Source organism: Scomber japonicus, chromosome 22 (assembly GCF_027409825.1).
Source record: "Scomber japonicus isolate fScoJap1 chromosome 22, fScoJap1.pri, whole genome shotgun sequence".
Lineage (NCBI taxonomy): Eukaryota > Metazoa > Chordata > Actinopteri > Scombriformes > Scombridae > Scomber > Scomber japonicus.
The window spans coordinates 18,683,776-18,696,985 of NC_070599.1; the positions used below are offsets into that span (position 1 = coordinate 18,683,776).

The 13,210-nt window shown below is 40.6% G+C and overlaps 2 protein-coding genes across 4 annotated transcripts in view; one reads left to right on the top strand and one right to left on the bottom strand.

Annotated features, from left to right (window-relative positions):
• LOC128383510 (basement membrane-specific heparan sulfate proteoglycan core protein-like) overlaps positions 1–13,210 on the top strand; it is a 333,871-nt gene that overhangs the window by 184,261 nt on the left and 136,400 nt on the right. The window lies entirely within an intron of this gene.
• On the bottom strand, positions 2,739–7,312 carry LOC128383939 (vang-like protein 2). 3 transcript variants are annotated; one of them, XM_053343527.1, is made up of 7 exons: positions 7,227–7,312; positions 6,207–6,330; positions 5,507–6,114; positions 4,724–4,860; positions 3,972–4,107; positions 3,648–3,894; positions 2,739–3,065 (listed from the first exon to the last, which is right to left on the bottom strand). In XM_053343527.1, exons 1-7 carry the CDS (start codon positions 7,295–7,297, stop codon positions 2,808–2,810), a joined length of 1,581 nt encoding a protein of 526 aa, XP_053199502.1. In that variant the 5' UTR covers positions 7,298–7,312; the 3' UTR covers positions 2,739–2,807. The 3 variants fall into 3 exon arrangements, with proteins under 3 accessions (XP_053199502.1, XP_053199500.1, XP_053199501.1); XM_053343525.1 differs by having other exon boundaries at positions 6,207–6,324; positions 7,227–7,297; XM_053343526.1 differs by having other exon boundaries at positions 6,201–6,330; positions 7,227–7,297.

A 13,210-nucleotide genomic window follows, 5' to 3' on the forward strand; every position in this document is an offset into this window, starting at 1 on the left:
TAAAAACTTAATTAAAAACCCTAATTGTGCATTCTGTTTTAATTCCCCATCACTCTCTGACGACCAGAAAGTTGCTTCTCTATTTTGTAGTAGCCCTACTCTGTATTATTTCTGGGTATTTTTACTTTAGTTTAGTGGATATCAATTGTTGCAAATTCATGGTGTCACACAGTGGAAACTTTTACACTTCACTTTAACGCCCACAGTATAATTTCCTGTCTTTGCTAAAAAAAGAACAGAAAGCAAAGAAAACTGCAGACAACTTTACACTCACATTGATGATATCATTTATTAAAAACCTTTCACATCAACTCAGTTCTAAACACAGCGTAACAGTCAACAAAATGTACTTGTTAGGGAGCTTAAATTCAATACAACAAAGTGACGACAGAACAAATCAACAATAAACAGGAAGAACACAACCTGACCTTCCAAAACTGCACTGAAACGTACACGTAAACTGTGAGTGACACAAGAATCTCTATCTTTAGTGTAGAAAAGGACATCTTTCAGTAGCAAAAAGACAATGTGCACACAAAAAAAAGACTCAACCCATGGCCGGATTAAACTGTTTGGGATTAAAGGTGTTTTGTGGCCCCTGCTGACAGTCAATACAGCAGCTCCACAAACAACCAGTCGACTGGAACTGGAAGTATTAGTGTATTAATCAACAGGAAATTAAGCTGTAACCATTTTGATAATCTATTCATTATTTTAAGTAAGGTTTTTTTATTGATTAAAAAAAGAAAAAAAATCACACAAAACACAAATATGTTAACTTGTGCATTGGGAATGGGCATTTATAAACCCCCAACAATTTCCTGACCTTTTAAGTGATTAATGATTGATTAATCTATAGAGACCTTCAGCACCCCTTTGCTGGTATAACACTACCTTGACCCCGCTTTGCTGTGTGTCAATTACTTTAAAGCAATTTGTTAAAACATTATTTAGTGATGAATATGAGCACAAAATAGATGAATTAAAAGTTTAACACATCATGGCTATATGTGAAAAAGTTGTATAATGGACATCGGGACACAAGATGGCAACACTTGTAGTATAGACAACATTTTTATCATGTTGTATACGGCAACGGTGCTCCACAAGGTCTGATGTCACCTGAGTTGGGTCAGTTGGGGCTGACATCTACAAGTTTAAAATCTGGGTGTGGAGTTAGAAATAAGTGGGGGTACCAGACTTCTGTGGCCTCGCTCCTCATTGCTGCTTGAAGCTTTATAGCGTCCTGAAGCTACATTAGCTGCTACTAGCATAACACACCAGAATCTCAAACTCGAACTGGACTTGCATTGGGGGGTAATGTCGGCCAAAGGTTTTGACAAGGACGAGGAATGCATGGAATGAAAATAAAAATGTGCTAAATCTGCGGAGCACTAGTTCTGAGGTCCTGTGGTAGCTTTAAGGTCTTACATTTAGAGATTGACACAGGATGCTGCTATGAAACAAGGCCACAGGGTTTAGGTAAGGACCCGTCTTAGTTTATATTGTACGTATACGGTGAACATTCTTAAAAGAAAATTCACAATTAATTAAATCACATCACAGTTAAAGGTTTGGACACATTTTTTCATTCCAGAGGATGGGAAGGCATGGCCTAACTTTTCATTGGCACTGTACATCGAGTAAACTCTGGTGGTCTCAGGCCCTGGGGCAATTACCGTCCTTGTCCAGCCATGTTCAAACACATACACACACATTTCTGCACTCACTCTGCAAGAAAAGTAACATCAGAAAGAAACATCAAGCTGCCAAAAAAAGCACATTGATACTTGGGTTATCAAGTCAGATTCAAACCTCATACGCAGAGCTTGAAAACGTCTGCTATCAGTGTCACTGGACTTTAACTGGTCCTATGTTGAGCCTTCATTATAAAAGCTGTAGCCTATTTCTGTTCAGTTCAGGAGTTTGAGCTTTAAAATGTAAATTCTGTAGGTGGAAGTCCAGAAATGAAGTGATTCAACAAAACCTTAACAAGAAGTAAAAAGTGTTAATGAAATGCTCAGTGCGTCAAGTCCATCCAGTGTTTCTTACTTTTATACTCTCAGAGGAAAGTACACATGTAAACTGTTCAGTGGCATGAAAATAAAAAGAAGAAGCAGATCCAAAGCAGTTCCACCTCTGTTTGACTCAGTTAGTGAATCCAGTCAACTTCCATAAAGTGAGAAAAGGCCAGTGGACTTTTAAGGTCACAGTTTTATTTTGTTTTTCTCGATTTCTCGAGTCAGTTTATAGCCTGTCAAGTAAAAATATGAAACAGAAGTAAGTTTAGAGAGTCCAGTCCTTCCTGGTTATAGTCTCTTGAATAGATGTCGCAACAATTACAAAATGTGGCTACAGTCGAATTCATAGTTTGAATTAGTCATTCCTTTTTTAATCAAAAGGATCAAAATTTTAATCAGCAGAATGTATTTCATTCAATTTGTGGTGAAATACTTTTATAAAACAGCCGTAATTCTTCAGTATCATGGGTGCTGGCAGCAGTCTGCAGTGCATGTATCAGAAGTCACAACTTGAGGCAAGTGTCTAATTTTAAACTTGTTTAGCAGAACAAAAGAGGAAGAAGCACAGATGGTATCTTGCCTTGCCTTTTCTTGTCTTTAAGTGTACTATTAAATTAAGATTTCATGACATTTTAGTCATGTCCACTTTGGGTATCATGCATACCAATGAATATGAAAAAAACTAAAAGACCAAAATGTAGAAAAAGATACCCTGAAAGCACTAAGATTAGTTTCTTTGAGTCACCATGCCCCTCCTTTCTGTCGTCCATTAGTCACTGTCACCTCTTATACAGATGTCTCTGACTGGAGCTTCATGACAAACTTGTGGCTTTTGGGGTCAACAAACTCCTCGCCCAAACGCAGGAAGGGGAGGGGTGTCACCGTGACAACCAGGGAGAAGTCGAGGCGTCTCAGAGAGAAGACCTGACCCTGACGTAAGGAGGCCGTCACTGCCTCCTCACTCACTAGTGTCCACTGGCGCCCTCTGCTGGTGTCCAGGTACTGGAGGGTCGGCCCTGGGCTGAGGTAACGCTCGAGGAAAGCCTGACACACACACACACACACACACACACACACACACACACACACACACACACACACACACACACACACACACACACACACACACACACACACACACTTAGTTTAATAGTTTCATTATGCAATTACTCTTAATTTGCAGCTCTAAAGTTAAGGCATGTTTTCATTATTTACAATTAACAATTTCTAAAATATATACTATATTCTTTGTTACTGATTTTCACTTGCATTTTCTATATCCTAGATTTGAATGGTTATATTTTCTGCAATGAAAGGACTCCATTCATTACGGGGGTCCTCACAGGAGACAGGAGGCTTAAAACATGCTTCGGATAATACAAAATAAAGGGAAAATGCAAAAAAGCTGCTTAATATGCAGATGACCAACCACTTTCTATCAAAGTAATTAGTGAAAAAAGTGCAAATAATTATAAAAAAACATAACTAAACTGAAATGTGGGTTTTTTCTTTTCTGTTTTTCTTTAAAATTACAGTAAAATATGAAAAACAAAAGCAAAATAAAAATACATAAAAACAAATAAACATGGAAATTAAAAATAAATGTCTTGAAACTACCCTCCTCACCTTTGGGGTCATGTTGTGCGTGATGCAGAACTGCAGGTGGTTGATGATGCTCTCCATGGTGTGGTAAGACTGTTGTCTGGTGGCACGGAGGTACTTCTGCATGGCCCGAGCCATGGGGGCAAAGATGGCCTGGGCCGCCTCTCTGGGGTCCATCAGCTCACGGGGGTGTTTAGGAGAGGATGTGACTGCCTCGTCCTCCTGCTGACGCTTGATGTGAGTGAAGGCTTCTTCTACTGCCACGACGAGTCTGTGAGGAACGACGAAGGCATGAAGCTCAGCCTCATCCAACAGATACAGTCTGTATGCTTACGGGTTTCTTCTTACCTGGCTTTGCGTTTGCGGACCCTTCGCTCCACCTCTGCCTCCTCGTAGTAGTATTCGTTGTGGGAGTTGTCTCTTTTGCGAGCAGCGGCAGCAATCATTGCTCTGGATTGCCCCGTAGAGTTATTGGTGTTGTTCTCTGTGGAAAGAGAGGCTGAAATTATAAAGGACTGATCGATCCACCTGCAGGCACAACAACCCAGAACGTCCTCGGCATTTCCACCAAGTATAGTTGTAAGTGTGTAGCTTTATATAGTGTGTGAAAGTTGTATTTTTCTGTTTGTATTGTTTATATGATTGGTATAACAAAGTTTATGCTACTCTCTTTTTCACCTTAAATAAAAGGACATATATAGCTGTTTTTATTCGGTGTACGCCATTCATTTTACTCTTCCAGGCAGTTATGGCTATTATACATTTGGATAATACTAAATTGTATAGGTCCCTTAATTTCATACTGATTTCCTGGAAAATTTCAAAGTAATTTGCAGGGAAATGTGCATTTTACAGTCAGGGTGGTACAATTTGTTAGAAAAAATGAAGTGTGAACAATGCTGATTTAGCTAACAACAAATCTTATATGTAGTTTGACACACCAAACATCTTGCTGCTTCATTTGGTAAGCAAAAAACATATAAACCAAAATATGTTTCATGTTTTGGATGTAATTATATCATAATGTCATTAAATCATTCATACAGTTATCAGCCAATTTAACAAGATCAAACATAAGACTGTAACCAAGATCGTTTTACCTTCCCCCAGGTTGTACACCTTGAAGGCAGACATCTTCTTGGAGAGGATGGATTTGGGCAGGTTGAGCAGGGCAGGGTTATAAACTGGAAAGTCAGTGTAGTACTGGTCCAGAACCCACACTGCTGCCCGCTGAATACTGCAAGAGAAAACAGACCATTAGACTGGTGCATATCGAAGCACAGAGCTGTTATCAGTGTATCACCCTTGATGGCTTCACCACCACTCTTAACATAAAGGAGGTGGTGAACCACCGGAAGAAAAAAACAACAAAAAACAACCACTCTCACTGGGCGGCGGGCATGAGGAAAAAGGCTGCTGGACTGTGGGCACATTAGGTCCAACCACAGCAAATGAGACACAAAGACAGTTTTGACAACATGATGATCTAAAGCAGGAAACAACCTTTAGCAGTTTTATGTAAAATTACACCTAGAAGCCAGATAGTAGCTGTAGTGTGCAGGGAATGGTCTGCTTGTGGAAAAAAAACATGTCCATTATATTTCCTGCATATTTTATAAGTTTAGAGTGAATTTCATATCTGTCAGACTTGGCAGCACTCAAAGGTGAATAACCTCATTATGCACGGTTGTCTATTTATTTTAATGTCAGACTTAACAGATAAATATTGGTATCAGCGTATATGTTGTCCTATATTATACATTCTTAACTGAAGCCATGGTATCTGTTACTCTTGAAATCTGATAAGTACCTCTTGAGATGTTTTCACATAATAGTGGAATAAAATAAATAATAGCAATAATATTACTTTAATAAACACTAACCTGAAATGTCCCACACTATAGAAGCGACTGGCTCCATCTGTGGTCCTCACAACCTTCAGACAGAAAGCAGGCTGCAGGTGTCTGACCTCCAGCAGCACCAGCGCCAGGTACTGAATGAACAGCAGTGCGTCCACCAGAGATGCCGCATACCCCACAATCCCCCTGTAGTCTGTCTCCCTGGGCTCCAGCACCCGGACCCCGTAAAAGAGCCAATAAGACGCCACAAAGAGGAACACCAGCGCCAGCAGCAGACAGCGAAAGACAAAGAACCGCGGCAGAGTGGCTCTGGGCGGGCGGAGGAACAGCGCCCAGGTGGAGATGAGGAGGATCAGGAGCTTGAAGGCCAGAGAAATATAAAGACCCTCGCATGGCGTGCCGCAAGGGTCCAGCGTGTCCCGCCAAAGCAGCTGTGGAAGGGCCAAGAAAGCCAGAGGGGTGACAAAGGCGAACATCCCCAGGACGGCACCCAACGCCGGGGCGAGGTAACGACGGCATTCCAGAGGTGATGAGTCCTCCAGGTCCTTAGAGATCCGGGTCAGGTCCTCGTTGGAGATGCTGTCCACGGAGGTGCCAGTGACCACCGTGGTGGTCTCGCCCCAGTTGTCATCCTGAAAAGAAAATAGAGAAGGGAGTTAGTGAAGCTAGCTCCACAGAGAAGAGATCTATAAAGAAACACTGAAGACGATTGTTAAACTCTGACCCTGTCGTCTCCTCTGGTGGACTCGGTGTCCAGCAGAGACTCTCCAGGAGCCTGGATGGTCACAGATTTGTCTCCGCGGATGCTGCTGTCACGACTCTTTGAGCGATGTCTGTCTCTCCTCTCCCTGCAGGGACATTAGAAAAAAGGATGAGACAATAATAATTACATCAGAAGGATATTTACAGAATAATATCAGTATAATAAACTCTTAACTGAGAAGGAAATGTTTATGATACATAACCAGCACCAGAGAGGAAGAATAATAACAAATGTTTTTAGCTTTTAAAACCACTATGTAGCTATTCAATGTCAGTACAGTATATTGTCTTTTTCAATGCTGCCACAAGGGGGAGCCAAGTGTGACTTGTTCAAATATGTCAGTTTAAACATATGTGGTAACATTTATTTATGTCTTTATTCATTTATGGATCTCAGGGAGAGAGGTTGCTACCTTTGTAGTGTCTAATGGGAATCCAAATGAATAAATAAAATAAAAAGTTTTCTCAAAAATGGTAGGTTAAGGTAAATTATGGCCATCATTATTCATTTGTTTTGTTTAGTCCAAAACCGAAAATATTGATTTTATCATCACATTTAACAAAAAAAAAAGATCAAACTGAACTCATGAATCAATTAGCAAAATAACTACAGATGCATAATGTATAATTCCTATATATTTATTTTCTTTTCTCCACATGCAAATTTGGATGTATTGCAAACAAACCTATCACTTGACTCAACTTAATTATTGGAACTATTCTGATATTTTATTAATTGCTGGGGTTGTTGAGTTGTTTTTTTTGTATTGTTTTAGTAAAAGTAACTATATAGTATTTGTATATACTATACTTTATATATAATATTTGCGTTTTTTCTTTTAAATTGCTTGTTATTGGGTTCTGCGTAAACATAATGACCAATTTTCACTGTTTGTTGACATTTTACAGATTAAACTAATTAAAAAAATCACTAGTTGCCGCTCTACTTACTGATAAATTAGTCTAATCTACGTTCCTCTACCTGTGTTTGCGGGAACTCCGTGAGTGTGATGACTTGTAGGAGTAGGCCGAGTACATCGACTCGTTGTCCATGTCGGTGGTCGGCGGTGGGCGGGGTTTCTGGGCCCCTCCTGCCCCCGAGCCGCCGCCCTTCTCCCAGACCACACCCAGCTGACTCTTATGGTGGCTGATGGATTTAGAGGAGAGGGTCAGAGGGAGGCGCAGCAAGTCCACTTTACTCCTGAGGGAATCTATCTTGGAGGCCTTGTGGGGGAAAAGAGGGGAAGACGGGGGTAAGAAGAAAGATGAATTATAGAGAACGGAAGAAGAGTGAGATGAAGTGAGAACAGGAGAAAGGCAGGAAGATAATTTGTCAGACAGGACTAAAAGCGTCTCAGAAGGAGACACGGAGTAAGAAGAAGAGAGAAGCTTGTAGAAATGTTGGCGCTGTGAGGTGTGTGAAAGCGTCTGTGTGTGTGCTCTCAGTCGTACAGAACAAAGCTGGGCCCATTCTTCCCCTTTAAAGGTTTTTTTTTCTTTTTTTATGAAGGAAACTCAAATGATTTAGCCCTGAGTGTGTTCTCATCCAATAAAGGGCAATTACGCCAACTTCTATTCTCAGCTACAAGTCTCCAGTGTACACGACACGCAGGAGTGGAGGCCAAACATCAGAGCAGCTCCTTAAATGTTCCAGTTTTTTTATTTAACTGTTAATGTGAGACTCAAAATTAAATACGCTCTTTGTGTCATATTTCTAAAAAAAGACTTTATGTGCACTTTTCTTTTAGCTCAAATACCTCAAATTTTTGGGGGAAGGTTGAAGTTGATTTGGGTTTGTGTGTGATACATAGTCGCCCAGACGCCACATTCCCCAACTGTCCCCTGCAGTCTCCAAGGGCAACAGAGCTTAGCTACTACAATGGGGATGAATGGGAGGCTATGGGTGAGAAAAGACAGAAAAGGGGGGGTAGTTGCTATGCCAACCAGGACATCAACCCTACACCCATCCCTCTCTCTTCTCCTTTCTCACACCTCAGAAGACAAGAAACACAGACAAGACACAAGGAGGCAACGATTCGGACGTGATTTTAAAGACATTTCTCTCTTGTTTGAGTTTTTAGCGGGACAGTAGGTACTTTCCGAACTGGCAGGAGAACAAGAAGAAGGCTCTTAATCTAATAACAAATCTCCTCGCGCTCCCCATTTGTGCAATGACCTCCTGTGTCCAACTTCCACATTGGACACTTCAGGTTTCAGTAATGGCTTCCATGTGACACACGGGCGTCTCAGCTGGGACTTTTATAAACGGGCACGTGTGGCTGCACAAATAAGACCCTGAACATGTATCTCAGTTCTAAGTATCTTCAACGCCTCATGAAGGGGCTGAGTCATTTTCTGGGACAAGCTGTAAAGTCCAATCTTAGAAATCTCTGTGTTATATACTTGAGGCAACGCACTTCGATCAACATATCGAATCGTTGACCCGTTCATGTTTCTTTATTTTAAGAAACATTGCCAAACTCAGGTCTCTTGTATCACCACCTAAGATGATTCTTCATGCTTTTATATCATCCAAGTTGGACTACTGTAATTCCCTTTTCACCTGCTTCAAGCAAGTCGTCTCTGGACCGTCTCCATATGGTCCACAACGCTGCTGCAAGAGTGTCGACCACGTCCAACAAACGACTCGCATCACATCCAGCTTATGTTCTTTACACTGGGTTCCCACGAAGTTCAGGATTGATTTTAGAGTCCTTGTTTCCACTTATAGAGCTCTGCATGGTCAGGCCTCTATGACATCTCTGACCTGCTCATGGCTTATATCACCACTAGATCACTTAAGTCTTCAGACCAAGGCTTAATGATTGTACTACACACTCAACTAGTCTTCCAAGTCTTCCTATACGATATGTGGTCTCTGTTGATGCCTGTAAAAAGCAGCTGAATGCTAATTTATTCAAACTGGCCTTTTGTCACATCTCATGCTGTCCTGTGTTTTTAAATTATGTTGTTGCTCATGTTTTAGTGTTTGTTTCTTTCATTATATCTTATGTTGTACTATTTTATGGTCTTGTTTCTTTAACACTTTAACTCTTATGAAGCATGTTGGGACGTTGATATGTGAAATGGAGATATATTAAATACCTTTTACTCATAAAATGCCAAACGTCTCTGGCTCAGGTGCCATAAGTGAGAATATTTTCTGGTTTATTGAGTCCTCAATGACAGTAAACAGAATATCTTTGGGTTGTGGACTGTTGGTTTGGACCAAACAAGACATTTTAGGATGCATCTTAAACTTTGTTAAACAGTGACTGACATTTTTCACCATATTCTAACATTTTAAAGCCCAAACAACTGATCAGGGCACCGAGAAAATAATAAATGATTATTCTGCTGATATTTTCTGAAGGAATCAAGCAGTCTTTAAAATATTGGAAAGAGTCCAAAGTCTTCAAATATCTCCTTTTCTGTCACCAACAGTCCAAAACTGAAAGATATTTGATTTTAGATAAAGAAGAATGTGCTCATACTTCTGAACATGTGATCTTTGCCTTAAAAGTAACTCAAATGAATAACTTTTGATTATCAATTTCCTCAATCCTCATGTCGTATCATCTAACATCCTTTACAAAGTAGTAAAATAATCCCCTTCAATGCTCCTGAAACAGACTAGAAAATATATTTTTTAAACCACGTGGCCTGAACTTCTTAGCGAGGCTGTTTAGAGGATAAAAACATCTCCCTACATGTGTTTAGTTAGTTTCAATAGTTTCACTTCAGCACAGTATGAGAGTGGAAAGAGTTAAGAAGAGTTATGATGTGTGTAAAATAAAAGCTGTCTAAGTAAAAGCCTTCGCTGCTCTGAAACTGGAAGTCCTGTTTGATAAAGATAACATTTTAGGGGTAAGTCATGATGTTCACAAATTAAATCAACACAGTCAATCTCACATGGGCGTCTAAATATAGGTGACCCGTCCTTGTGCAATTTTCCTTTAGAAAAGTTAACTGATCCTTTGTGTCTGAGAGCAGTTCCAGGCAAAAACAGATCTCAGTCTACATGTTAGAAAAAAAGAAGGACAAGTAGGACTACGGTGGAGCGCTCGTCTCACTTTCTGGTTAATAATTGAAATCCTGGAGACGCAGACTCTCTACATGGAATAGAAATCTATCTTTGGGTCTTTTTTTGTAGCTCATATTGTGGTCAACACACACAGTAAAAGAGTTTTAACCTTCAGTGCAGCATCAGACTTCAGTGTCTGCTCAAAGTCTGATCTAACACGAACCTACAACCCTGCCACGAACATAAACACAACCAGCTCTGCCTCAGTTTAACCCTGTCTGAGACCGTCAATGCCAATCGATCGCACCGACACTCCTCTCCCACTGAAATCAATCCACTGCTGATTGATTTACAGTGGAGTTCGTGTTTGACATCATCTGTTATGTGAGACTTGCCATGTGCCGTGTGGACATGGGATGACCCCTGGAAATAGTTATCACACTGTGAAAATACATAAATAAATAAAATCATAACACTGTTTACAAATGATGAATCCTATAGGTGTACAGTTCAGCTGCAACTGAGGATGATCTTATTCTATTGATTAGTCATCTGGTCTATAAAATGTCAAAAAAAGGTGCAAAAAGCTTCCCAAGGTCCAACAGGCAACCTCAATGTCTTATTTGTCTCAATCCAAATATATTCAGTTTACTTTCAAACCAGAATATATTCACATTTAAACTGGAACCAGACAATTTTAGCATTTTTTCCTTTTTCTGTGGATTGATTAATATAGTATTAGTTGGAGCTCAAGATGCCATTCTTAAAGTCTTAATAGTGCATCTTTAAAAGTAGTCAGAACAATTCAAGAAAACTAAGAGTAAAAGTTGACTTGCTTTGTTAACAAGTGAAATGTGCTCCCTCTTGCTATCAGCACAGCAGGATTTTCAGACTCAGCTTCGGGTCAAACAGCTTGTTCAGACGAGTGTTTCTCACCGTGAAGCCTCAGGTGGATGCTGCGGGCTCTCCAGCCTGCCTGTGTGGCTCCCGGGGGCCTCCAGGCCTCAGGGTGGCAGTGGGCCAGCGAGGCGTGGCTGCTGCCTCAATACAGACTGTTGTAAGCAACCCGAGACCAGGCTTCGAGGCCTTTACATTACACACATACATACACACACACATTCAACACGAGTTCAAGCTCGATAGAAACCAGTGACCTGAGAGGTGTAGAGGGTTGCAGCTGCGCGCAAAACGATTTGATTTCACGCCGGTGGAAACGCAACGAGTCAGTGTTGGGAGACAAAGCGGAACACACCCACGATGAAGTGATGCCGCTGTGAGCAGCAGACTGATGACCACACAGCAAACTCTTCTTATGTGTCTGTGAGCGCGGTTAGAAAACAAAAGTGATCCATTTGGAAGCGCCGTGCGTAAAGGCGCAAAAAAGGACGAAGTGAAGGGGGGAAAAGAATAATTTAATCCGGCTAATAAACTCCGAGTGAGTGAGAGATCCGGCGGTATTTGCGGTAGTGAGATTCATTATTAGTGAATCTGCGGTCAGTACAGTTATCTGCCAACTCATCAGTCCTGACAGAGAGGGTGGTCGCACACAAATGAAGACATTATATATTTTTAAAAGATAGAAGCAAAAGTAATGGTGTATATTTAGCAGTAATCAGCCCGGTATTGTCATTTAAAATCACAAACAAAAGACTTCCCCCAGCATGCATGCAGGAACATCTTACCTTTCTTCCCAAAATGGGGAAAAAAAGCTGCACCGCAAATTCTCCGCCAGCACAAAGAGCCGAGCAGCAACAATTCAAAGCGTTTCCAACACAAAAGTGGCTCCAAAATGCTCCAAATTCACGCTTTCCTGACTCTCATCTGGCTGCAGTTTCCACGCGCATCCACCAGCGGAGAGTAACTTGATCCTTCTTTTGTGTTCTCAGTTTGTTTTGTGTGTTTTTAAGGTTTGAAATCCACGAAGCTCCGGAGCAGCAACAACACGCTCCTCATCCCGGCTCCGCATCTGCTGAGCGGCTCCGCGCGGACATGAACCGGTGAGTCCCGCAACACCGTCAGGCTGGACGGAGGAGCTACAGCCGCTACTTCCGGTGGAGATCTTCAAAATAAAAGCCGAATTTACCCTCACAGTGGTTCATTTTTTACACATGCATTAGTTTTTCTCCACTGCTAAGACACCTTTCTTGAAGTTATGCTCAGTTTCACAAAAGTGTAAACACAAATTGCATCACTCATCTTCACAAACTGTCGTGTTAAAACCAAACTCTGCACTCAAAACCATTACATTTCACACTTACACCAAACTTAACCATCAGACATCACACACATACACCATGAAACAGCCATTACCACCAAAACCCTTTACAACATGAACATATTATAAATACATTTTTATACCTTTAAGTATTATTATAAATGATCTAATCCATGTGAAAATGTATTTTAAAGGTTTGCCATAAGCATTTAAATGGAGTCTGTTCCCTATACTGCATTTCATTTATAATCATTTTTATATTTAAGTGATATTCTTGTCACATATTTCGTTAAGTCATATTACATTAGCACGGCAATAAAAGATATTTAAAAATACTGAATATCAACCTTTTATCTCTAAGACAAACTTTCTTTTATTTTCAAGCCTTGTTGGCTTCATTTCCGGTCACATGTTTGCTGCTTCCCTGAGCTTAACGTTTTATTTGAACTACTTTCTCCTTTCCTCAGCCAGCAGTGAAACCCCCACAAATAGCAGCTATAGTAAATAGTAGAGAGCTTTTCTGTTACACTCACCTTCCTCATTTCCTGTTCCTGTTCTCTCTTCCCTGAAACACTGGAGTATAAATAGTAGTGAGCAGAAAAAAACAACATAATGCAATATATAAATGGTGGCAATTCATGTGATTAGGAGTAAAAAATGACTCACAATCCATTTTTTTTTCTTTATCCAGTTTCTTTTTAATCTCACAAACACATGAATCTGACAC

Coding starts and splice junctions, on each gene's coding strand:
- LOC128383939 (XM_053343526.1), bottom strand. CDS start 7,297: ATGGACAACGAGTCGATGTACTCGGCCTACTCCTACAAGTCATCACAC. Junction 4,861..5,506: donor TATAGTGTGGGACATTTCAG/GTTAGTGTTTAT, acceptor TTTCTCTTGCAG/TATTCAGCGGGCAGCAGTGT. Junction 3,895..3,971: donor GTCCGCAAACGCAAAGCCAG/GTAAGAAGAAAC, acceptor CGTTCCTCACAG/ACTCGTCGTGGCAGTAGAAG.